This window comes from Trichoderma harzianum (assembly GCF_003025095.1).
Source record: "Trichoderma harzianum CBS 226.95 unplaced genomic scaffold M431scaffold_4, whole genome shotgun sequence".
NCBI classification, from domain to species: Eukaryota; Fungi; Ascomycota; class Sordariomycetes; order Hypocreales; family Hypocreaceae; genus Trichoderma; species Trichoderma harzianum.
Genome location: NW_020209252.1, coordinates 501,412 through 526,590, shown reverse-complemented (window position 1 = coordinate 526,590; position 25,179 = coordinate 501,412). Strand labels below are relative to the sequence as shown.

General features: G+C 51.7%; 7 protein-coding genes across 7 annotated transcripts; 4 read left to right on the top strand and 3 right to left on the bottom strand.

Annotated features, from left to right (window-relative positions):
- Positions 1-410: 410 nt before the first annotated feature.
- M431DRAFT_518148 (hypothetical protein) lies at positions 411-3,248 on the bottom strand. Its single transcript, XM_024920358.1, has 6 exons — positions 3,002-3,248; positions 2,907-2,926; positions 2,707-2,807; positions 2,434-2,658; positions 1,750-2,358; positions 411-1,678 (listed from the first exon to the last, which is right to left on the bottom strand). The coding sequence occupies exons 1-6, from the start codon at positions 3,069-3,071 to the stop codon at positions 706-708; spliced, it is 1,998 nt and encodes a 665-aa protein (XP_024776062.1). The 5' UTR covers positions 3,072-3,248; the 3' UTR covers positions 411-705.
- Positions 3,249-6,618: 3,370 nt separating this feature from the next.
- On the top strand, positions 6,619-9,643 carry M431DRAFT_492848 (hypothetical protein; the record flags this gene model as incomplete). Its single annotated transcript, XM_024917046.1, has 4 exons — positions 6,619-6,789; positions 6,896-7,409; positions 7,471-8,212; positions 8,305-9,643. 4 exons carry the CDS (start codon positions 6,619-6,621, stop codon positions 9,641-9,643), a joined length of 2,766 nt encoding a protein of 921 aa, XP_024776061.1.
- Positions 9,644-10,363: 720 nt separating this feature from the next.
- Positions 10,364-12,596, bottom strand: M431DRAFT_492847 (hypothetical protein; the record flags this gene model as incomplete). The annotated part of the gene is made up of 2 exons (XM_024917045.1): positions 10,364-12,439; positions 12,501-12,596. 2 exons carry the CDS (start codon positions 12,594-12,596, stop codon positions 10,364-10,366), a joined length of 2,172 nt encoding a protein of 723 aa, XP_024776060.1.
- A 3,568-nt stretch (positions 12,597-16,164) lies between these two features.
- On the top strand, positions 16,165-18,774 carry M431DRAFT_81741 (hypothetical protein; the record flags this gene model as incomplete). The annotated part of the gene is made up of 5 exons (XM_024923073.1): positions 16,165-16,291; positions 16,351-16,446; positions 16,496-17,160; positions 17,221-18,223; positions 18,293-18,774. 5 exons carry the CDS (start codon positions 16,165-16,167, stop codon positions 18,772-18,774), a joined length of 2,373 nt encoding a protein of 790 aa, XP_024776059.1.
- A 281-nt stretch (positions 18,775-19,055) lies between these two features.
- On the bottom strand, positions 19,056-20,366 carry M431DRAFT_3553 (hypothetical protein; the record flags this gene model as incomplete). Its single annotated transcript, XM_024914509.1, has 4 exons — positions 19,056-19,856; positions 19,922-20,035; positions 20,133-20,282; positions 20,346-20,366. The coding sequence occupies 4 exons, from the start codon at positions 20,364-20,366 to the stop codon at positions 19,056-19,058; spliced, it is 1,086 nt and encodes a 361-aa protein (XP_024776058.1).
- A 647-nt stretch (positions 20,367-21,013) lies between these two features.
- On the top strand, positions 21,014-22,845 carry M431DRAFT_111248 (hypothetical protein). Its single transcript, XM_024911792.1, has 2 exons — positions 21,014-21,720; positions 21,781-22,845. Exons 1-2 carry the CDS (start codon positions 21,134-21,136, stop codon positions 22,649-22,651), a joined length of 1,458 nt encoding a protein of 485 aa, XP_024776057.1. The 5' UTR covers positions 21,014-21,133; the 3' UTR covers positions 22,652-22,845.
- A 612-nt stretch (positions 22,846-23,457) lies between these two features.
- Positions 23,458-25,074, top strand: M431DRAFT_492842 (hypothetical protein; the record flags this gene model as incomplete). The annotated part of the gene is made up of 4 exons (XM_024917044.1): positions 23,458-23,568; positions 23,601-24,501; positions 24,564-24,565; positions 24,634-25,074. The coding sequence occupies 4 exons, from the start codon at positions 23,458-23,460 to the stop codon at positions 25,072-25,074; spliced, it is 1,455 nt and encodes a 484-aa protein (XP_024776056.1).
- Between the last annotated feature and the right edge of the window lie 105 nt (positions 25,075-25,179).

The window sequence follows — 25,179 nt, the reverse complement described above, 5'->3', positions numbered from 1 at the left end:
TTGTGCCTTCTCTTTCACCTCTTCATCTCTTGTGTTTCATATTTTTTTCTTCGTTTCTTTAAATCTTTACACTATCTTAATTTTCAAGACTCTTTGGGCGTCACGAACACAATGTGGGAGATGGAAAAGGAGGGGGTTTTCCCATGGGTTTTGTTATTACTTTTTTTCCTGTTCGCAGGAGGCGACATGTTCGGCTAAGACTACCTAAGGAATCGACTTAATGCCTCTTTTCTGAAATGTAAACTATTGATCATCTTTCATTCCATGATAATGAATGTTGAGAGACATGAATAAGAAGATGCTTAGTAGATTGTCCTTTATTTCATGATGAATGTTGAAGGACGAGAATAACATGACGTTAAGTAGATTGTGGTCTCAGGTACTACCTACTAGGTAGGCTAGAGAAGCCCCTGTCTTGTTCAAAAAGATTGATTTACATGCATGACCTGCATCGTTGCGAAAACCCAAGAGATCCATTGCCGCCATACGAAACCCGTCTATCCATCTCACTAAGCCATTGATTGATGCCCAAGCAAACCCTCATCATTGGTGTCCAAATAGAATCTTGCCTTTGGGCGGGTATAATGATACAGAGATATGTTCATTGCCCTGTTCACGTCCGTTATTCCATAGTAATGCCCGTACACATTAACCACCATTGGTTTCAAAACAAGCGCCATTAGCACACAGCTCCTCGTTGGCCTCCTATTGTGGATGACCGCGGCCGCCGTGCATCATCTGAGAAACGTCGACTCCGACCCAGCGAATCTCTCGTGGCTGCTGTGGGCTACGCGTGATGGCCGGAACCCGAGGCGAAGGGGCCGATGGAGAGCTGCCAGGATAGGCGGACTGCTCCATTTTCATGTTTTGAATCTTCCTGCGCTCCCTTAGTCGCTCGACGGTGTCCGCTGATAGCTGCTCAAAGCTCTGCTTGAGCATGACTGCGTCTTCCCACCGTCGCCCATAGACTTCCAAGGTCTGAGGGACGCTCTCGAGGCAGCGAAGACTCCTGCTGATGTTGTCCTCGCCAGCTCTCCCATTTCGTAGTTGGGGTCGCGGAATCGGAGGCGCTGGCGGAGCACCGGGACGAGCTATCGGTATTTGTATGTGTGCGCCAGACAGTAGCATGTCCTCCGAGTCCCTTAGCACAGCGAGAAATTGGTTCGCCATAAAGTACACCTTCAACGCATCGTGGTAAGTGTAAAATGCACCGTTGAGCCCTGCATGGGCAATTTCCTGCATGGTGAGGAGATAAACGAGAGAGTACTCGAATATCAGAGTGCGATGATAATCGTTGATTTCCGGAGCCCTAGCAGAAGGGGCAATGCAGTAAACATAGCTGTATCTCAATTCTTGCTCGAACATTTGTCGTATTCCAGGGGGAAGGGAGGTTGGTAGCGACTCGCCCCATTCTCGCATATCAAGACACATCTGCCAAACGAACGACGCTGGGTCCTGCAAAGGGGTCGCATAGGACTGGTATAGTTCTTGGTACCAGTATGACTGCGCTCTTCTGAGCTGGAAGAGTAGCAATCCAGGGTCGACGGATTGCGGACCCGAAATTGGACCAGAATCGCCATCTTTGCCTTTGCGATCGAGATCGGCTGCGTTCGGGAACGCAACGTGGACTGCATCGTCAGTGAATGAGAATGTTCGAGCGTGAACCATACTGATGGATCTAGGGTTAAGAGTTAGAAGAAAAAGCCATCGGCCAAAGAAAAGAGGCACAAGGGGATGGAAATATCGAACCGGTCAAGAGCATATGTGCAATAAAATATCTTCCGACGCATATCCAAGGCGGCACGATCGACGACTGTAGACATGGGAGGGTCTTGGTGGAACCCAAGATCAATAGCAGCACGTGCTGTGAAGCCTATGAGAAGCCAGCTGTCAAAATGGTTTGGATCCAAAATGGCGTACTGGGTAAGGAGGAGGAGCGATTGGATCTGGGTGGCGTATCCAGGGGCCAAGGCGATGTCGGCGTAGTCCAACGCCCTGGAAACAAAGCTGACACCGAGATTGTAGTAGTCATCGTTGACCTTTTGGCTCTGCATAGTTGATCCAATGGCGAGTATCATGTACAGCAGCCAATGATCGGATGCGCTGATGACGCGCTCACTTTGCTGGTGATAGATGTCGTTCAGGATGTTGAGGGCCGCCGTTTCTGAAAAGCATGGAAAGAGCGGATATATGTTCTTCATAAAGTGATGAAAGATTTCAGTAGCGTATGACTTCTGCGGCAATGGGGACTCAGGCATGCCTGGGACAGGATCCTTGGTTGCTGCGGCCAGAACTAGTCGCGCAAAGGTCATGTTGATAATGGACGGCTCGAAGTCCCGAGTCGTTGCATTAACTGATCTAATAAGCAGAGGCTGTCAGATACAAAGAATTCTGCTTACGAATGCAGGGAGAGGAAAAGAGGCCTCTTCATACAAGAAACCAAAGTCAGATATCAAGGAGTTGACATCTGAGTTCTCACGATTCCTAGCGGCCTTTCGGTGAATAGCTGCCCGGATTGAGGCGAGAGAGTCTCGCCTGTCAACTTGGGCCGTGGCCAGCGAGTCAGAATCATGCAGAGCTACAGAAGCCTTGCGGGACTTTGCGTATGCTATGCGTCTTTCCAGCTTCTCGATGCGAAGCTCAAGAGCGGCAACATAGCTGTGTTACGGTCAGCAACTGGGGCAGGGACGGCTTGTGACGACGCACCTCCGCTCCTTGCCTCGCGCAAACTGGTCGTTTGCCGCTGAACAGGCATTCTCACGACCAGCCTTTTCACAGGCCGTACAAGCGGGCAGCTTGCCATCGCACTAGATTGAGAGATTGAGAAGGTTAGACGTCAAGGACAAGGCGCGCTGTGCTGTGCTGTGGTGTTGAAAGCGCCACCACGTGGTCATGACCGCACTCACCTTGACTTTGGCAGCTCGACCTGGACAGAAGATGAAAGCATAAGCATGAGCTCAACCGGCAACTCCGTCACCCACATTGCGGGATCATCACTCACATCTTGAACAGGCTGAGACCGGCCTCGAAACTCTCAGGAGGGGGGTATGTGAGAAGCTACTGCGGGGCATTGCTAGGGCGGATCTGGCAAGCCGCGAGCGTTGAAACTGAGGCTGCGAAGCTGGAGAGAAGAGCGGACGAGGTGCGAGATCTTGTGGGATTTGTGAGAGCACAAGCGGCGGGTTGGCGACGGGAAGGCTGACGAGGCCGAAGGGATTCAAGACAAGAGGTGCATGGTGTAGTTGAGTGGGAATCGCGGGAGGCGGGACACGACAGGCCTTGAGGCGGCTTAGCGTCGCTTAGTGGAGGAGCCACTATCGGACTGGTAGTGACAGCGCCTGGACAGCGTTGGAAAGAGCCTGTACGAGTACCTACAGTATTAGGCCGTGATCCTTTGGCGAGTCGATGCTACCTCGACCGTCCAGAGAGAGTCAGTGCTTGCATAATGTACCTACCATGGACATTGATGACGGTGGAGGAGGTTGAAATGATTGCATGGACTACATGTCGGCTGAATCACTAATCCGACGTGTCGCAGTGTATTGGTCAAAAGTCAAACATCCATTGAATTGACCCGGATAGCTATGTAGCCGCTGACATACGGCAGGATACACAGCCTTGCGAGGCCTATTGTTGGCTCTAGTACTCCGTACATGGAGCGCAATTAAGGAACCCGAGCAAGTGATGATTGATGCTGATAAATCCTTGCTGCGGGTCTATCTGACCTGAAGGCAATCATCTATGGATCAAAGTGAGAGCTACTGTACGCTTCTGCTGCTGTTTTGGAATGCCGCGCTAGGACCCGCGAGAGATGAAGACGGACATCGGACGAGACCCCTACAAACGTGCATCGATCAGTGCCGTTGCACGATCGGTATTAGGCTTTAGGCTTATCGACACCATCTACGGAGTACATACAAATCAATCTGATACCGGCACAGCTGAAACAAAGAATCGCTACATTGTATTTCTGCATATGGACCATTGACTATATTTGATGCCTTATCTGATCAATGTGTTAGTAATTGACTTTGACCCCGTTCTTTTTTCTCGCCAGTCACATCTTGTCAAGCCACCTAATGCCGGAGTACTTTCGTATCAAATCCATTGGTACTCCAGCTGTACTCCGTGTCTTCGGTATCCAGCGATTCATTCGTTCCTAATCAAGCTCTATTTCGCGTTCCTCTCTTGTCACAACAACCTCGTCAGAAACTGTTGCATGACTGCATACCGACAACTGCATGTAATTAAATTAATTTATCCAGCTGACATGGCCACATAATTGCGCTCCATAGAAATGCCTCCTGATGCTCGCAAAATCTCAAGTTGTTGAGCGGTGATTGGCTGCCTTGTGCTTATTCTGGCGTTCAACGTTTAAAGGTAAGATACTTGAGCAGACAGCTCACATGCAGAGGCCTGGTAGCGTACATTGAGCGCTCCAATCTTGGCAATTGGCTGAACCATGCATCTACGAAACGGGTTGGATGATGGAGCATCATTGCTTCATTGGGCCGCCGGTTCCAATGCCTGGCTTTGCCTCATGCCGTTACCCGACTCGGACGAAGACAAATTAGCCGTCGCACCTTGATGTGCCAACCACAGACACATTGCATGGATAGTATACTCCAATAATAGATATATGTCTGTAGCCAAGTTGTCAATGGCTTATCTGTTCCCTTCATGTTTTCTTTCAGTGTCATCGCTACCCCGAGACGAGACCGAGGGAATCTAATTACTGCATTCAGCTCCATCCAAGCCACCTACTACTAACCCAGTTGCCGTGATATACATACAGTACAGATTGCTGACATCAAACTCCATACCTCTGGAGGAGTCAAGTACAGTATTATTCTATCATCTTAGCCTAGAGTTCCGGCAAGCTCCAAAAAAGCTAGTCCAAACGTCATCCGCGAACCGGCTGTCCCGTGGCCCCCAACTTTTTCGTGTGATTGTCGAGCCATCAGATTTCCCGTGCCGGTGCCTGCATCATATCACACCGCAAGAGCAGAACTCGTACTTGGATATCTATCCGTGACACCTGAAACATCCTAACAATACGGAGCAGGCACATACATACAAACTCGTACATACGGAGTACATGATCCATATATGCACATTGGCATGCAGAGGAAGGTCGTAGTGACGGATTGCTGAGTCTTCTGTTCCGCGGCTGGGCAGCTAGGCGGCAAGTCACTCTCTATCTGTAGATATACGACGCAACCTCACAGTGCCCGCATTTGCGGCATCTAGGCAGTTAGAGCTCTACGCAGACCGACTCTAGAGGCTATACCAATCGAGACCCTTGCTCCGTAAGCCCCCACCTTGTCGCTACAGCCTCCATCCGTCGGGGTCCGGCTTTAGCTGTGGCTGCCATGGAGTGCCATGGAGCGCTATTGACATGTAACTCTGGGCCACTCAACTACCACCAGGTACCTGCAGTACTGTCCGGTAGCTACACCTACCTTAGGTTCCCTCTAACATGATTCATTCAGCAACCAATTCAGACGGTAGAACGGCTCAACTCTATCCTCATTAGCACAACCGCCAAGGCACTTGTTAAGCCACTGTACATACGGATAGGTAGGTCTACTGGATCGTTAGGTGCCAAAGTACATGTGTCCAATTCCCTCCGGCTGCTTTGGAAAGCTGAGCTCGGAATTAGTCACAGCCCAGGCCAGGTCAGAAATCCCCCACTTTCCTGATTCCCTCAGCGTTATCCGCTCCAGGCAAGGGAACATGGAAGCAGCTCCGCCGGGCCGGCAGGGACTTCGCGGGGCTCACGTGCATACGATGCAGTGCTGTAGCAGTCCCTGTAGAGTACAGAGTACAGAGTACGGTGGCTGCTCTGCTTGGTCAGTCAAGCCAGTCAGTCCGGCCGGAAGTGATCAAATCCCAATCCCAATCCAATCCAATCCCTTTTCTCGCATTCTCATTCTCACTCTCATGCTTAGTCACCCGTCATCACCAACCACCACACGCCAAAGCTTAACCGTGGCGGGAGTTGATGATATTGTACTTGCCCAAGTCGAGTCGCTGCAACGGTACTAGCGCTCCGCCAACTCGCTTCCTTTCCTGTCGCAAGCTGCTCTTCGTCTCGTAACAAGTTTCCGGCTCTTTGACCGTGTTTCAGATCTCGCATCTGCATCTGTCCTGCGCCAGCCTTAACCTCAAACCGCTGAGACACGCCGTTGAATCTTGGACTTCCTGCGTGCTGTATGTAAGTCTACAACCCCGGCTTTGCTCTTCCTTTGCCCCGCGATCAAGGCCAAGGTCCAAACATAGTGGCGGACAGGGTGCTCATTGTGCGTCTTCGTCTTAGTCTCAGCACCACCTCGACCGGCGCCCTTCTGTTTCGCTTTTCACCGTCATGAAGTCTGCGCCGCTGCCAATTGGTTAGCATCGTGTCCTTGTCCTCGTCTTCAGCGGTCTGTGCCGACAGAGTCCCGGCCTGACTCCGTTCTGGGGCCGAACAGAGCGAATCCAACGTCGCAACGACAAAACATACAGAGTGCGAAGCTGTAGGGGTACCGTCGGTTCTCGCAGAGCGCGCAAGTCTTTCAACTTCGTTATCTAAACTGCGTCGGAGCTGGTTGCGCAGTGCCGGGGATTGTAGATCCCATGGATGCCGCGCACATTTTCCGGCAGGGTCTGGGCACCGTTGCTCCCCGTCCGAACCACGGCTATGCTCAGCCTCGGAGCTTGGTCCAAAGTCCCGATGACTTCTTTGACGGCGATACCTCGAGCCACCGCGTTGCTCACACGCTGACTGCATGCTGTCGTTGTCGCCAGGTACGATACAACAACTACCCCGCCCCCTGGGAGCTTTGCTTGCTCCATCCATTCTTCGCGAGCTCTCAACGAAAACAACGGCGTGAATACTAACATCACATGGCAGCGGAAAACAAGATGCGATCCTACGCTACCTCGCTGCCTACCCTGCGAGAGGTCGGGATCTGTGTGTGAATATCTCGACACCGCAAAAGGCCGCAAGATCAATCGCCGCTATGTAATTACACTTCAGGATAAGGTCAGAGCCCTTGAGGCGGAACTGGGGCAGTACACCGATGAAGACGGCGACCATCCTCCAACAAGCGAGGAACTAGTCCGTCCAGGCGGGATGATTCGTCTAGGCGGCAATGACGAGACACCCCGTTACCTGGGGCCAACCAGCGGTATCGCCATGACACGACTGCTCATGGCTGAGGCCAAGCGGTTTACCGATTCTAACAAGATTTCTGACCTCATCCCCGAGGTTCGGGCTAGGAGCCAAGCTCGCATGCAATCCATCCAAATGACCGGATCGGGGAGTAGTAGGAAGAAGAGCTATCCCATGGTCAGTGAATGTCCGGCCGAGGGTCTTCCTACCCGGGCGGTGGCCGATAAGCTGGTAGAAATTTACTTCAAAAAGGGTATGCAAGTGGCATTTACCCCTTCTAAGGCGTTGTCTATGTCCAATACTGATGTTCCTAGCTCAAATCCACTGGCCTGTGCTTCACGAGAAGGTATTCCAAGCAGACTTTGATGCTGTCTATAATGGTGATACAGATGTGTACAAAAACTTTACCGTTCGCATGGTTATCGCCGTCAGCTTGCAGAAATTGGACACGCAATATGCTGGTTTGGCCGACGGATACTACATGGCGGCAATGAAATACGTTGAAGACATTATTCGCCCCAAGGACCTCAAAACGCTGCAGTGTCTCATCCTCATCGGGCAATATTCGCTGCTCACCCCGACACGAACGCCCGTCTATTATGTTATTGGACTGGCCACCAGAATCTGCCAGCAAGAGGGACTGATGGATGAAAAGACCATCACTTCGGGTTACAACTTGGACCCCCAGATCATCGATATGCGCCGGAGACTTGCATGGATAATCACCACCATGGAGTTTGGGCTTTCCTATTACATGGGCCGTCCCAGTGCATTCGCCCTCAACAGCGACCGCTTAGATGTCGAGTTCTTTTCCGTCGTCGACGATGCAAACATTACACCCCAAGGAATTGTCCCTGGTCCGCCTAACGCACGGAAGGTTGCAACCATACATTTTTACAAAATGACGAATCCGCAGTCTGAAATCAAGAGAACTCTCTATGAAAGGAAGAGGCCGGAGCCCAAAAACGATGATCACCCGTGGTTCCATAATATGGAAAGTACGCTGAAGGATTGGTTGGATGCTGCACCTCAAGAACCTCCATGGGCCAAGTCTTGGTAAGCCAACTTTTGTTTAGAGCCCCCATTTCATACTCCCCTTTTGGTGTGATTTGCAAATTCCAAGCTCGGTCTTCTAACTCGAATAATAGGATTTCTGGATTTTATCACCAGATGAGGGCTATGCTATATAGACCATCTCCTCAAATCCCGCAGCCATCGCCTCGTGCAGCGCAAATCTGCTATGAATCTTCTGCCGCCACAATTGACCTTGCCCAGAAGCAACTGGCCGGCGATATGGTGGATATCACTTGGGTGTTCCTTCTGACCATAAACCTGGCTCTTAGCACACTCCTATGGACGATATCCTATCCCGAAGTTCGACGTAATCACCCTCGGGAGGAGGTTGAGGAGCTGGTCAACTCAGCATTGGAGTCTCTAGACCGGTGTGCAGAGCGTTGGCCCGGGACCACAGCCACTTCACAGCTCTACACTATATTTTCCAAAGCATGCCTGCAAAGCTACGACGCACAAGTGAAACTTGAAAGAGAGCCATTTTCCTTTAGCAGCCCCCCGGCGTCAAGCGAGTCTCAGTCCTCTCCCGAAGGCTACGCCCAGTCAAACGCCACTACTCCCCGGCCTCTCCCCTATCTCAACCCTCCGACGTTTGGGTACGTTTTTGACTCGTCCCCCGAGTCTATGAACAATTACGTCTTCGACCCCAACTACCCTCCTCCGCAACCCACCTTCCGCTCAAACTCCATCTTCTGCAACCCGGCTACAGACAATGGCAACCGACGATTCTCTTACTTCCCCCCTGATGCCACTCACATGGGAGAATCTGGAGGCCTGGAAGATCCTTCTCACGGGATCCCTATACCAGATCACATAGCCCATCAATTGCAGTCACCGCCGGATTCATTCATTCAAGCCAACATACCGACCTCTAGACCAGGGCTTTCGCCATCGGCAATGGCGATCAAACAGACATCAAGCGCCACACCAATTAACCCATCGCCTCTTTCAGCGCAGAGCAACATGTCACCGCCTCAAAAACCCATCATGGCACAACAGGTGTCGCAGTCCCAGCCCCAGCCAACATACGCCGCCGCACGCATGGGCATGGGACAACAACCAGTTCATCACCAGCGACCGCTGCCACCTGCACCAACATCCGCATCGGATTGGTTCGCCCCTCAGTCGCAATTCATGTCGCCGTACAACTTTGTCACCTCGGGCGGTGGCTATTTCAACGAGGCCATGGCGGGCATGAGCGGATTCGGAGGATCGCCGGGACCTGGTTTGGGGCTTCACAATATCACTGCGCAGCTTGAGGCGGGTGGCATGCAGTTTGGCTATTCGCCCGGCAGGCAGGGCAGCCTGTCCCAGTCGCAGCAGATGGAGCTCATGGAGGACTTGGAGAAGGACGGCGTAAGTGCTATGGATGCGTACCTGCAGGATAACCCGATGAATGGAAGGGGGTGGTACTGAGATAGCTTTTTCTTTCCCTTGTCTCTTTATTTTCTCTCTCTCCTTTCTCACTTGGCTCCCCCTTTTTATTGTTTTTTTGCTTCTCCTCGTTACACCATCATTACCATTGCTATCATTTATGGGAACCAATTGGATACGAACTACTTAGACGGATTTCAGGCAATGGAGTACTGCGTTTCATGTTGACCAACCATGTATGCGGAGTAGTAGTATTGAGATTTCGGATATCCAAGATGGAAATAGGATAGGATAGGATACAAATACTACTTTTATGTGATTTCTTTCCGATGGTTTCCATTCTCCTACAAAATAGGCATGTTTCTAAATATCTACTTTTCCAAATGTCCAGCAAAACAGCTGGTTTAAAAGAGTGACCAGGGTATATTCCATTAATTCCCCACCATTTCATGACTTTCATATCCATTTCATGCCCATGCGATGCCCTCCGATATATAAACCTGACCCAACCGTTTGATAACGAATGTAATAATTCCAGGGGGAAATTGGCTACATAGAGCGCTTTCCTGGATTATACATTACTAAAATAATTTTCTTCATGCAATCTGATGAAAAGAAGATTGACCCTATAAAACCAGAAAAAAAGGAGGGGTATAAATATTCGTAAAGGAGAGTCTCATAAAGTAACCAAAAAAGCACATGCTCTCATATCATTCCAACACACATGCGCGCACGCACACGAGGGTGAAAACAACCTCGCGTTTAAACCACCAACAGGCCCATAAGAGCCGCAATTAGGAGGCCAAAGTTCTCACTTGCTCGCGAGAGGCCGTTCGAGACCGGCAGACCACTCGTTGGTGAAGTGATAGGGCCTGTTCCCGTGGCTCCGCCGGAACCACCGCCGCTGCCACCGGGGTTGCCACCAGGGTTGCCGCCGGGGTTACCGCCGGGGTTGCCTCCACCGCCGGGCGATCCAGTTGGTCCAGCACCGCCAGCACCACCGCCGTTGTTTCCAGCAGCGGTTGAGCTTGCCCTTTCCAGTTGCCCAGGAGAAGAGAATCCCGTCGGAGGGGACGTGGAGCCTGTTGAGCCGTTAGTGCCCGTTTCGGTAGCAGATCCTGTCACTGAAGGAGGCTCTGTCCCGGTAGCGCCTCCGGTTGGGGAGCCGGTACCGGTCTCAGCCGTCGAGCCACCAGCACCAGTCCCGACAGTGGTGCCTGTTCCGGCAGCAGTTCCCGAGGGGGAGCCGGTGCCAGATGGGGAACCGGTACCAGATGGGGAACCGGTGCCGGATGGGGAACCGGTACCAGTTGGGGAGCCGGCGCCAGTCGAGGAACCGGCGCCGGTTGGGGAATTAGTACCTGTCGAGGAGGATCCGGCTCCAGTCTCCCCCGTGGTGGGTGAGGAGGCTGATGGACCGGTGGCAGAAGCACCATTTGAGGCCGACGCCGATGACGATGCGGACGCCGACGTTGACCCCGTTTCACTGCTAGCACTATTGGATGCCGTACCTGTTTCAGAAGAGGCAGATCCCGATGTGGGTGCGCTTGATGATGCTGAACCAGAGGCGCTGCTGGCAGACGAAGCTGAGCTTGAAGGAGGAGGCGATGATGGAGGCGATGAAGAGGGAGTAGAGGATGCAGGTGGCGGCGTAGAAGATGCAGGAGGTGGCGTAGAGGACGCAGGAGGTGGCGTAGAGGACGCAGGAGGTGGCGTAGAGGAACTGGAGGTCGAAGAAGTTGGCGGCGGCGGAGGCGATGAGGACGATGTCGGAGGTGTAGAGCTTGGTGGCTGAGACGAACTGGTTGGAGGGGGGCTACTCGAACTGGTTGGAGGAGGGGGAGGAGGGCTGCTCGAGCTGGTTGTGCTTGAGGTTGTAGGAGGAGGAGGGGGTGCGGTAGTGGACTGCTTAGTAGTCGATTGCACGGAGCTCGAAGTTGTTGAGTCAATGAAAGACGTGTCGCTTGCAGAGACCTGTGAAGTGGTTCCCAGCGTCGGCGTCGTCGTCACTTGTGACTCGGGCCCCGATGTTGTCGATTGGGTTGGTGTCGTTCCAAGTCCATCGCAGAAGAAGAGGAAGTCTTGGTACGTTGCGTTCAGGTGTGATTTCACTTGGTCATCTGGGATATTCAGACCGGTGGCAATACATGTAACGCAGTTGGCCAAGGCATTCTCGAAGCCAGATCCGGGTTCGCACAGTGCCGGGATCTTGCCGTCCTCCTGAACGATGTCATATGCGGCCTGGCATTTGTCCAAGCATCCCGACGGTAAGGTATCGTCGCGCTTTGAGTGCTTGATTGCCCTCCGGTAATCTTGCGGCTTGGTCGGACTGTAACGTTTCCTGTATGAGGGCGGGGGCGTTTGCACTGGTCCGTTTGTCAAGTCGGATTGGGACTCCCAGTTGCCAGTCGTGTAAGTCGACGTGTGCCCACCCGATGCTTTTCGAACAACACTGTACTCGAAGATGTCATAAGACAGTCCGAAATCCTCCGGGTTCAGGTTGAAATAACCAAATTGGGGCGGAAGGTAACCCGGCTTGCCATTCCACTCCGGGAGTTGGTGAGGAGGAGCCACTATACAAAACTCAGGCGGGCAGTGAAAGCCGCTTGGGGGAGGTCCTGGCCAGAAGTTGCATCCCTCTGGCTTGGGGAGGTTGCAAACATATCCAGGTTGGCACCCATACAAGCTGCCGGCCACTGTCTTAAACCTCGCCGCAGGCAATCCGGTTGGTTGTGGACAGAGAGTGACTTGGAACGTAGGAGGAGAAACGATTGTTGTGGCTGCCGCATCTGCATTCCTCAGTTCCAAGGCAGCAGTCGGCGTTGGTTTGTGTTCAGCCTATGCAACTCTAATATCAGCTTGATGTAGATACACCTCACGATGAACCGTATATACGAACCGCTTCTTTGGTATATACTGTTTGGAGGCTGGGCTGGGCTGCGGCAGCAACTGCGCCCGCAAAGGCTCCAATCGAAATGGACGTAAGCAAACGCATGTTGGGCTGCTCTATTCCAACACAACAAGAGGAAACGAGTGCGTCCCTTGGTTATGTTAAAACGATGGAAGGTAGCCAGAAGGCTGGAGATGAGCCGAGGCCAGCAAATGGGCCAGGACAAAGGGAGAGCGAGAGAATGGCTGAAAACACACGCAAAGACGGGACAACAGATGTGACAATGAAGAAAGAAGACGAGCTTCGTTCCTGACTGGCGGCTCTTTATGGAGGCACGGAATAGATATGGCGTATACTGCTAGTACAACCCATACCGCACCGTAGTATGCAGCCGAAGCTGGTGCAATCCCCCCTGGTCAACGGGATACTAGTCAAGCTAGGCCATTGCGTGGCGTGCGCGTGTAAGACTCACCTCACTTCACCTAGGATCAAATTTGACCGCTTGTACATACTCCGTGGAGAGCAAGGCTGATTTGGCGCCGTGGGGGACTAATCAAATATGTCGAACCCCTGGGGAGGAAAGGCCAATGGGCATTGTCCACGGAAAAGTCAGCCAATTCCTATATTCTCATCATGGGCCAATTGGCAGGGAAGGCGACAACACATGCAGGCCGAGTTGGACGACCCCCGGCAGACGGATCATGTCTGACCGAGAGAACGGATAAGTGAGGGCGAGGACAACAACAAAGGGATCGTCAACAGCCACAGCATTTCCAGTATCCTCTTCTGTAAGGCAAGCCTCGTAAGGCCTAGGGCCAGGAAGCAAAGACCCAACTGGGCTGATTTGCGTGGCGCAACTCTGGCAGGGATCCGGCCGGTGATAGGCAAGCCGGACGCCAAGTGCCTGAAGCAACTCACGAACCCCTCCCCGAGCTGTCTCCGGCCACCCACAAAGCTGTCATGCTAATGGTTGACTGATAGAAAATTTCCTCCTCAAGAAACCTTGATTGCCACTAACCGTATACGGAGAGCATATGCGAGTGACAGGGATCTCGAGTGCTGGAGTGGCTGGAGCAGATGCAAGGACACACAAGGCAGTGGCAATGTAGCCCTCCAAGAGCCTCCAAGCCTTGGGAGGACGAATGGAGGGGAACCAGATATTTGCTGGATGTCACCACCGGCAGGGATTGCGCATCTAGGTCCTTGTATCCGGGAGAATCAATGGCCGACCTTACGCGGACGAGTTTCCAGACTGAGGGTCGGCATAACTAATACGACATACGAGCACAGTTGGTAGGCGAGCGAGGAAGCGCCAAAAGCTGAAGTTGGACACCATCAAGTAATCGACGAAAGAAGGGTCCAGACTGGTGCAGAAAGAGATGGAGCTGGGTTCTCCAGGCTCTCCACGTTGACGGGGCCTGTGCGAGTATCTGGCGAGTAATCCTTCGATCTCAAGCCCGGCAAACGCAAACGCCCTCGCTCTACGGCAACACGAGGAGAAGCTGCCCGAGTTTGTGCCACCCCGCCGTTGCATTGCATCGAGTTGTACTCGAAACGGGTAGGGCGGCAAGGCCCGAGAGATAGCAACAAGGTCGCGGCGAGTGTAACAGTCTGGCAAAGAGCTGCTTCTTCCATGTTGGAACACCGAGTTGAGCACCCAGAAGGCAGATGCGGGGCACGCTAGGGTCCTGTCTTGGGCTGTGGGCGAGCTGCGGGCGCTGAAGAGAGAGAAATTTCTGCTGATGGAGGCTCTGCGGCAGCTGTTGTTATTTTGAGTCGTGGCATGTCAGCAATTGAGAGGTTGGAGGTCTGGCGAGAGCTTCGAACAAGGCTTAGCCAGTTGCAAAAAAGTCTGGTGCTAACAGTGGTGCTAACAGAATACGTACCGATTGTTAGTGAGCTGTGCCTGCCCCGAACCGGCAGCTACGTCGGCTGGCTTTTGCGCGCCAAACCCCTCAGCAATCTATTTTGCAGCCCGGCGATTGGCCCAGGGCTCTCAGGTGTTCTCGCCCACTAAGGAAGCGCTAGAGGGGCCCGCTAAGGCTCCGAAGGAATTCACCACCTAGACCCCTGTTCTAGTTCCAGTGGGAGCTTCTTAGCTCTCGAGCTCTGATCCCTACGGGTCGAGTCTGGGTCCAGTCAGTACCTTTTGACAACCTAAGCAACCTAACCCAATCAACAATACCATCAGCATCAGCTGCAACTTGTGCCTCAATCCCGATCTGCCACAATACTCGTACTTTCTGCTCGTTGTTTTGCGAGTTGAGCATCTCTTTTTTGTCTATCGTCCCATGCTTCCGACAAGGCTGCGCGGCGAAACCCTCGATTGGCCGGCACTTGGGCATCACCACATCCCACACACACACAACACCAAGGGCACTATCATGGAGCGCCAAGCGGGAGTGGTGCTACTATACATAGACGATCCTTCGAAATCCACCGGGGCGGGGCCTGCCTTATGCATGTCCATGTATGCTTTTCGTCCTTCGCCCAAGGCCGCAACCACTCCAAAAAGAGCCATATTCCCGATGAGTTGTCAACAAGCTTACTCGTCTGTTGGGTGAACGAGGCATCCCACCTCATTCCCTCAGGTCCGTCCTGCTGGCAACAAAGGTCCTCGTAAGCAGCTAGATTTTCGGGGACTGCTAGTGCTATGCTCATCTTACCCACACCGTCATTTGTCACCGACGAGACTGACTGACTCTTTCGCCCAGGCCGGTCTGCTGGGCTGGACAATAATAGGCAAATCAGGAAGCATCACGCAACATGATCTTACTGATCCCAGCCTAGGGCCTCTGCGCGACCTTTCACCCGTACGAGTACTGTACAGTATCTGTCACCATGCTGAAGAATACATTGCTTGTGGCTATGCCCGATTACAGATACTCCCGGCCAAGCTTGCCAATGCTACCAGTCGGCGCGATGAGCCTGTCTTTAGCCTGTCGACCCGTCGGGACTGGGCCATGCTGTGGCTCCGTACACGGCACGGCTAGGACGAGCAGAAGCAACTGTTCGCATTGCCACTGGGAATCCCGGAACACTGCTGGCTTTCTCTTCCCGTCATGTGCGACCTCTGTGGCCCACAGGCTGCCTGCCATCCCAACGTGAGATGAGATGCTTCTGTGCCTCAATCCATCTGTAGCCGAGTTCCAGCTAGTGGCCCGCCCTGCGTACCACGTCTCTGGGCCTCTTAACCACGCTTTGGCCGGTCGTTCGCGCTCTAGCTTCCTGAAGCCTGCATTGATGTGCCCCTCGTCCACGATCACCTCGTTAATCGTACAGAATCGGGTAGTCACCGTATCTAAACCAGCCTCAGCTCGTGGGTAGCTGTGCCCTGAATATCGCCCTATACACACGCCCCAGCCGATCTATCTTCCGGCGTTGCCATTGTATTAGCTGCCCGCCTCTTCAACCTCCTGCCTTTGGCTGGACAAGGCTGCGGTCCCAGGCAATTCAGATTTCTCACCTTGTCACCTTCTCAAGATCACCGTCTCAAGATCACCTCACCGTATTCCTTTCCCCCCTATGGCTTAGTAGAATTCTGATACCTATATTTTCGTCTTGGAGAACATCCGCATTCACTCGTCACTATATCATGCTCACTGGTTCAATTCACTGCAACTGCTGATTTCGACCTCACTTCTCACCGGCTCCCGCCGCTGGCCAGGAAATCATGGCACCTAACCATACCATGAGAGCCGCTCTCCTGGCGCTTTTACTGCGTCCCACTCAAGCTCAGTTCAGTAATTGGGCTGATAATCAGATTAATACAACAATATGCACCTGGTCAGAGCCGAGAGGTAACATAATCATATCCATTCTACTTGCACCTCAGACGGTAGCTGATAGCAAAATCTAGCGGCTCTTATCCGAAATAAGATCTTCATAGATGGAGGTAATATCTTATGGCTGCCGGGTTTCAAGGATGGATCAACCGGAAGTCCCGTATCTAACGGTGTGTAGAGCTTACAATTTTTGTGAAGCCAGTTACTTATTATTCATAGGAAACATTCCGGGATATATGCTCACGTATAATCTGAGTTATGCATTTACCCCAGACACCAACGTCACAGGTCTTTTGCTGCAGCAAAACATATCAAAGGCATTGGGAGGGCAAGGAGTCAACGGTGACACACCAAACTACGTCGACGGCGCCCTCCTGGCTAATGACGACGAATTCTTCTTCTATGGTGGCCTACCGCTTGAAAATACCATACAATATGCAGATCCAACCGCACATAGCCTCTATGTCTATCAGGCCTACCAGTACGGAGCTGAGAAACCTCTTTTCGAACCAGGACTTCATAGATTGGACAACTTGCCGAATAGTGTGAGCCAGTTTGTCACCTTTGGGGGTGCAGCCAATGCTCCATCCGAGAACCTCGCTTGGTATTTTTCTGGGCAGACCTCCCAGTCTGGCAAGTCAATCTTTCAAAATTATAACGAGACCACGAGGCCGTCAAGGATCACCAACTCCCTGATAACTCTTGATATGACCACACAAGGAGACGAGAAATGGAGCAACAAGACTACTACAGCCAAGGGCCGCGCAAACCCTGCGCTGGTTTGGGTTCCTGTTGGCGCGAAAGGCATACTCGTCGCTCTTGGGGGTGTCATCTTTCCATACTATGACAATGCAAGTGACAGGTCTGAAAATGCCACAGCTAGTGTAAGACGCCTTGTTGGATTTGGCCCCCTCTGATACATGGATCTAATGATAGATGTATAGGAATCTCAAAGCCCGACATTTATGCGTGTGATTGATGTCTACGACGTCGCCAGTGGTAAGTGGTATACGCAACCAACTGCAGATGGGCCCAGCGCCCGAGCTCTTGGATGCGCTGTCGTGGCCACAGCATCCGACAGCTCCAGCTACAACATCTATTACTATGGTGGAACCGAAGGCATCAACTCCACAAAATCATTTTACGATGACGTCTGGGTTCTCTCTCTCCCATCTTTCACGTGGACTCAGATCAACGATGGCAGGGATTCCCACGCGCGAGCAGGGCATCAGTGCTTCACTCCGTACCCGGATCAAATGATGATAATTGGTGGAGAGACGACCGCCGCAGGCTCATCAATAACATGTTTGGAGGATGGGCCTGTTGTCATGTTCAACTTGACCAGTGGAGAATGGATGGACTCTTACGATCCTACCGTATACGGTGAGTATGGCGTCCCTGACAAAGTTCAAGCTGTGATCGGAGGCAAAGCATCCGGCGGTGCAACTGCTACCCAACCGGCTGTCTCTGGCTGGGCAACTGCGGATCTTGGAAAAGTCTTTGCTACGACCTATGACCAAAAGAAAATTTCAACCTACTGGCCATACCCCGCAGCTCAGACGTCCAACCCTCCAGCGGAATCGCCGCAGCCGCCAACACCACCGCCCAAATCCGGAGGATTGCCATCGTGGGTAGGGCCAGTGCTGGGTGTCATTTTGGGTCTCATTGCCCTCACCTGCATCATTGTCTTGTTTTGTCTCTGGCGGCGACGAAAGAACCTTAAAAACCGCTCAAGCACCAACACCAGTGAGGAAGCCGGTCGGAGGATCCTCTCGTGGATCCGAGGACAACCTCCCAACCACAAGGCCCCGACGGAAACGACTACCGAGGACACACCAGGGAGTCCAGGAATGCAGGAGTATATATATCCCAGCTTTACGCCGTCGAATTCGGCATCCGTTCCTCCTCAGGTTCACGAGGTGGCTGATACGCAGTTGGTGGAACTTGGTACGTAACCCTTCTTTTCAACCTGCTCCATGAGGTATGCATGAACTAATTAGATGATTTCTGCTACAGATGATACGACCCGAGTTGAACTTCAAGATACAGGGCTATCACCAATGGACATCCGTGCGCGGTATTCTCACTGGTTCCAAGGCAGGTCCGACGATGGCTTGCCCAGCCCAACGAGAAGCTCTCTTCGGAGCACTTCTCTTCGGAGCACCTCTCCGCGGAATACGATTTCTCCGATAAAGAACAGAAACAGCGTCATATCACAACCTGCTGGGCTAGGCGACTCTCCTTCTCCCCCAGTACCCGAATCCAGTGAGAATGATGAAAAGTCTTTGCTGCCCACTCCCGAACCGGTCGCCACCCCGGCTGCAGAGGACAAACAGCCATCGGATGAGTCGGCCAGAACTTCAGAGGGTCATGAATTTGTGGTTTCTCCTCCGACGGCGGAGGAGAACCCTGGGGACGACTACTTGACGGTGAAAAAGTCATCTTCAAACAGCCCGACTACCCGAAAAAGTGTGTTCCAGGAACATCATGAAGATTAGTATGGTGACAGCTGAAAGGCGGGACGGCCTCAGCATCGGCGTTGGATGGCGGGTGGTCAATTTCTTTCCAATAATTCTTTTGTAATGATGATCATGAATCTCGAGTTCCAATCTTGTTATATATGACTGTATACCCACCATTTTATCAATATGATATATGCTGCAATTTTGCGCAATTCTAAGCCACTGTGTACATTCATCCTAATCTAAAAACGTCCCAGAACCATGACGCACAGAGAGAGAAAACCAAGAAGAAAGTTGATAAAAAAAAACAGCTTTTTTTAGACTTCGACAAGCTCATCATCTTCGTCTGCTTCAATCTCCTTTACGCGCTCTTCTTCCACACGTTCCTCTGTCTCTGCCGGTGCCTCATCTCTCATGAGAACCTGTACTAGTCTATCACATGCTTCTTGGACGCCCTCATCGTTGACTCTCATGTGTGTCTCCCGAATGATTGGGTATACCTTGACCTTCCTCATCAGCTCACGGCCTTCCAGTGTGCTCGTCAACAATGTCAACGTTTCAACGTAAGTCTGGATATTGGCCGTGTCTGAGTCACGCTTCTTATCCGGCGGGAGCAACTGCAAGTCAGGCAACATGTCCATCGAGTCATCCACATCGTACTCTTCATTACCAGTAATAGGCAAAAGGATATAAGGAAGAATATCAATACCCTCCTCAGACAAAAACGAAGGGTGAGCGGGGATCTCGAACGCAGCGTTCTTTATGGTGTTTGCCACGCCTTTCCTGCGAATGTCGGACTTGTGCTCGGTGAAGACCTTGAGCTTGGTCAGGGGGATGACGTTGTCGTAGGTCTGCTCGGCGAGGAAGTACTGCCTGATCTCGGTGTGCTTGGCGAGGTCGGCGAAGACGTAGGCGAGGTAGTCAAAGTCTGCTTTTTTGTTGTACGCGCCGTCTTGGCCCTTGACGAAGAGGTCCATGAGCTGGTTGATGACGCGGTCGTCGGAGCCGAGCTGTGAGGGGGCTTCTTGTTTTCTGTGGAAGAAGGCCTTTGAGCCCTCGTATTTGGAGAGGTTGGCGAGGAGCATGGCTAGTAGGTCTGCGTTTGGCTCTTCAGGGTGCTGTTCGCGAAGATGATTGTGTTATTTTTGGGAGTTGTGGAGGTGAAGTGAGTGGTGAGACTTACGACTATGTGTGAGAATACCATTTCCAGGAATTTCTCATCTGTTGCGACAAATTCCAGGATTTCCTGGTCTCCCGTCAAGTTGATGAGAATAGTCAAGGCATGTTCGGCGATGTTCTATACATGAAAAGGATCAGCCCTTTGTCCTAGTACTGAAATCGACTTCTTCCGCAGAGAAAGAGAGGCCATGAAAGCCACTCTTCGGGAGGCTCACCGCAATGTCTCGAACAAGGAATTTCAGATGCTTCACTGGCTTAAGCTCCTCGGTCTTGAAAATGGATGGCTCAGATTCTGAAAAGGGGACCAAGTTCTCTATTGCGACGGCCCTGATCTGAGGGTTTGGATGAGCGATGAAGCCCACGAGCTACGTATAGGTTAGCATATCTATTTTGTCTGGGTACATGTTTTATAAGTATATAGGCCATACCTCTTCCAGTTCCGTAGGCATGGTGTCTTGTGATCTATATGAGAATAAATGAGTTGAAAAAATGTTACTGTCTTATAAATGAAGTCGCAGAGTGCCTAGAGAATGACTGTCTTATCGTATGAAATATTTTGGAGGGGCAGCTTTTTGGATTTTGATAATAGTGGGGTGGAAAAATGGCCTGGGGCGTCATAGGCCGTTACTAACCATTTTAGGCAGCATTGCAAAAGAGATGGAAGACTCGAGATTCTGAAAATCAAGATGACACGTGATGATCATATAAGTAAAACAAGATGAATTTGGGCCGGATCCATGTAAATAATTGTTCGATTCAAGAGATGATTATCAGATTTGAGCCTGGATTCAGAAACATGGAGAGCCAAGCTTTGTGACCAACTGTGGTGTACTACAACCCGAGGTAAGCTGCGTATTATTCAAAAATTTGTTGAAGAAGTTTAATCATATCAGATCATCATGCACTCTCAGTATCATCAATAGTTTCTATCTCAAGCGTAAACATCAGACGCTTCATCATGTTCATCGTTCAAGGTGCAGGTAGAGCTATGGGTACTTCGCAATTCAAAGGCGGTGAGCTGCAGGATGGATTTTTGGTGCGGCACGCTAAGCCTCATCCGTTGAGAGGGGTGGCAGATCGATAAGACACAAATTTTTGATTTTCTGCCCACCAAGTTTGCCTGGCCCCGGCAGAACCCAAATCGCACTCCGATATCCAACAGTTGCATCTACAGAAAATAGCCCACCGCAGACTACATACAGCATTGGAATTCAATATGCCCAAGGCAACGGCTCCTACCGCGGCGCGCCCCGGCCGGCGCCACAATCCCCTGGAAGATGACGTTTTGGCGACGGGCATTCTGCGAAACAAGCCTACCAAAAGAAAGTCCAAGGATGTCGAAGAGTCTGAGGATACGTTTGTGGACTCCAAGGCCTCCAAGAACATTCTGCGGATAGGCCGTGAACTGATGGAGGAGGAGAATGCCGAGAACCCGGTAACGAAGCCCACGGTTGACAACTTTGGGTACGATTTAAGATTCGGCGAGGAGGAGGAAGATCACAAGGGTTACGACGAGGAGGAAGCCTGGGGAGATGACGATGACATGGTGGAGGAGGTCGAGGTCGACCCTGAAGACCTCGATACTTACAGGAAATTCATGGGAGACGAAGAGGACGATGATCTGCTGAAGCACGGCTGGGATCTCAAGGGTTCTGGAGAACCCCAGGGCGAGTCCATCAACTTGGCCGATCTGATTCTGGAGAAGATTGCTGCGCATGAGGCAGCTCAGGCTGGCGGAGGCAACGTCAGAGCCCCCGACGACGACTATGAGCTTCCGCCCAAGGTTGTGGAAGTGTACACCAAGTAAGTGATGCCATCTCTTGAAAATGCATGTAGTTACGGGCTCGGAGCTAACGGCACCAGGATTGGCGAAATTCTTTCCCGCTACAAGTCCGGACCTCTTCCCAAGCCCTTCAAGATTCTCCCAACTATCCCCCACTGGGAGGACATTATCGATGTCACCAAGCCCGAAAACTGGACCCCGAATGCCACCTATCAAGCGACTAGGATATTCGTCTCAGCCAAGCCTGGAGTGGTCCAACGGTTCCTGGAGATGGTGGTGTTGGAAAAGGTCCGCGAAGATATTTACGACACGAAAAAGCTCAACGTCCACCTATTCAACTCCCTCAAGAAGGCCCTCTACAAGCCTGCCGCCTTTTTCAAGGGCTTTTTGTTCCCTCTGATCGGCAGCGGCACCTGCACTCTGCGAGAAGCACACATCATTTCAGCAGTCTTGGCGCGAGTTTCCATCCCAGTCCTCCACTCTGCCGCGGCCATCAAGGGTCTTTGCGATATCGCCGCCCAAGAGGCTTCTCAGGGCAGTGAGGGAGGTGGAGCGACCAACATCTTCATCAAGACTCTTCTGGAGAAGAAGTACGCTCTCCCTTACCAGGCTATCGATGCTCTAGTCTTCCACTTCTTGAGATTCCGCGCCGAAGATCCCGCCACCGCCAGAGCTGGCGATAACATGACCGTTGTCATGAGCGGATCCGACTACAGAGCTAAGCTGCCCGTTATATGGCACCAGAGTCTTCTGGCGTTTGCGCAGAGATACAAGGGCGACATCACCGAGGACCAGCGAGAGGCACTGCTGGATCTGCTGCTAACGCACGGTCACTCTGCCATTGGCCCTGAAGTCAGACGAGAACTGCTGGCTGGACGAGGCCGTGGAATTCCTTTGGAGCCTCAAGGGATGGCTCTGGATGGCGACGACACAATGGAAATGGATGCATAAATGCATAGCGACTGATGGGAATATGTATGGCGTTTTCGGCGTATTTGGATTGGGAAGCCACTAAAATGGATGTTTGAGTAATGAGGACAGATGGATCAGGTCTCATGAGACAAGTCAAGTGCGACAATACCAGTTTTCTTTTCTTTTCATGTCAGATGAATAAAAGTATATCCTTGTGTGATGCTAAATTCTTGAAGCTGGGCGAGCCAGGGTGAAATATTCCGCTCCCGACTGGACCTTCCATTAACTCTCACCTAATATCTGTCTTATCTTGTCTTGATTCCGTACACGCGCCTCTCTAAAAACTCTCCTTTTGCATCAAACAATCCCCTAGAAACATATCTCGAGTACTTTTAATCCTACCATCGTCCAACACCTACATCCTAAGAGGAGTGTCGCGACTTTCCTTCTCTCTTTTTCTCTTCTTTTTCAACTATCTATTTATTGCACTGTTTCGTTTCGTCTCGCAGCTGTTTTTCCGATTTGTCAGGGACCAGTTGAAGCGCTGTCGCCTCCGCTTCATTGTTTTCCAGCGGGTGACGATAGCCATTCATCATGTCCGATAAACAACACGCAGAAATAGCAACAGCAAGCAACACTTCAGATTCTCATGATGACAGGTACACTCTCAGCTATTATATGTTTGTTAATCATCTTGATAGTGCTAATCATATTCTACAGTTACTTTGACCTCTCAGTCCGGTCTTTACCTTGCCCGCCGCCGTACCTTCTCCTCACCCTTGCGCCGCTCTCTACAAGCTCTCATGAGCCGCCTCGATTGACTCCTTGGGACAGGGCTATGCAAGATGGTGCCTTTACAAACTCAACTTCTCCTGCAGGTTCACCAGACAGAAAGAGAGCTGAGTCTTTATCCACTTCTGCCCCAAAGTTCGGCGTCGATCCGCCACGACCACCTCGTGAGGGATACGAGTAGGTCTGGTTCCCTGAGGGATACTGGGCAGAGAGACAGCTCACGCCAGCCTCTCCCCGAAAGAGCAACGCCAGTTCTAATGTGCGCTTCTGGAAATGGCGCTCACGATCGACCAAATCTGCGAGTGAGACGGATGCACTACTCAATGGGCGTTTAGCCTCTCGAGTGACCTCTGCGACTGGACCAAAATCGAAACCCGACCTCCCAAGACATGATCCGCCTGCCATTCATCAAGTGTGGACTCCATATCTATCCGAGTCTGATCATGTATTCTCGCTACAACATCCAACTGCAGAGCCTGTCTCACCATCCACTGCTGCAATTACGCCTTCAAAGGCACAGCAGTCGAGCGAAAGCATCGTAATCTCTCCCGGTTCAAAGAACCACCGCCTAGCCGACGCCCCAAAAACCACCTCGCCTGAGAGCCATATTCAAACAACCGTGAAAACTGGGTCGCCAACGCCCTTACTCTCTCCAAGACTCTTATATCTCAAGGCCAAAAAGGAAATCGAATCCAAGCTCAAGCAAAAACAGCATGAGGACTCTTATATCCATTGTACAACAGATGCCGGCAATCAGACAGAGGTCGGGTTAGGAACTCATGGTCCTTGCAGTAATTTAGCCCCTGATGAGGATTGCCGTACGCGGTCGACGGTTGAAGGCGCCAGAAAATTCCTCGCCTCTCAGAACATCAGCAAGACGGGAACGTGGTTTAAAGATGAATTCCATACTTCCAAGATAGGCCGGAAACTATTTAGGAGAGCCCCATGGCATCGAAAGGAATCTGCGGACTCATTCACCAGCGTATCCAGCTCCATCAGGGCAGTTCTTAAGGGCAGGACACCTCCCGCGAGTCCTGCCACTCTCGGGTTGAGCCACACGAGTACGCCAGCACACTTTATGTCAAATATGAGTATATGTATAGGCTAATTTCCGATCTCCCAGGTCGCTACAATCTATCCCATAGCACATTTCCCGGAGGGGTGAGTATCTCTCTCTCCTCGGCTTCTATGCTTTGTGTTGTGAGTTACATCAACTTATCGCCGAGTAGGAGGCCATTCGAGTCAGCACACCTCCCTTGGACGAAGATACAGCCGACGGCAGGCCGCGGGCTTTTTTCACGTCATTGACACCTCCTGGAACTGGTGGCGAGACCAACTCCAAGACGGCTTCGCCATCGAATCGCTCTGTGAAACGCTACAGTATCCACAGTAGCAGCATGGCATCACAGTCTCGCGAGTGGTGGGAGCAGGTACCTCCACGTGGATCTCGCCGCGATATTCCTGTTGCTATTGGCACTTCAGCCAGCAAATTCGAGTTCGATGTTCCGGAACATTTGCCATCAAGCCCAATGTGCCCTGCCAACAAGCGCCACAAGAGCGGCGGCACTGGCGTGTGTGTGTATCACGGACGGAGAAAGACTAAGTCTGTCCTGAGAGATGAAATGAGCAGAGCAGAAACAACGGAATACTCATCAGCGGATATTGGTTGATACACAGAAGCACGCAGTTGTTGAAGGCCCTTTTCAGCTCCAACGCCCCTTGATAGAGTCCATTTTCCCTACGATACCTATCTGTTTGTGTTTACTAGCATAGAA

Bases quoted from the DNA above. Each gene is read 5' to 3' on its own strand.
- M431DRAFT_518148 (XM_024920358.1), bottom strand. From the start codon at position 3,071: ATGCCCCGCAGTAGCTTCTCACATACCCCCCTCCTGAGAGTTTCGAGG. The intron at 2,808-2,906 runs GTGAGTGCGGTC...CTCTCAATCTAG, and splicing joins GTCGAGCTGCCAAAGTCAAG to TGCGATGGCAAGCTGCCCGC. The intron at 2,359-2,433 runs GTATGAAGAGGC...TCTGCTTATTAG, and splicing joins ATATCTGACTTTGGTTTCTT to ATCAGTTAATGCAACGACTC.
- M431DRAFT_111248 (XM_024911792.1), top strand. From the start codon at position 21,134: ATGCCCAAGGCAACGGCTCCTACCGCGGCGCGCCCCGGCCGGCGCCAC. The intron at 21,721-21,780 runs GTAAGTGATGCC...TAACGGCACCAG, and splicing joins GTTGTGGAAGTGTACACCAA to GATTGGCGAAATTCTTTCCC.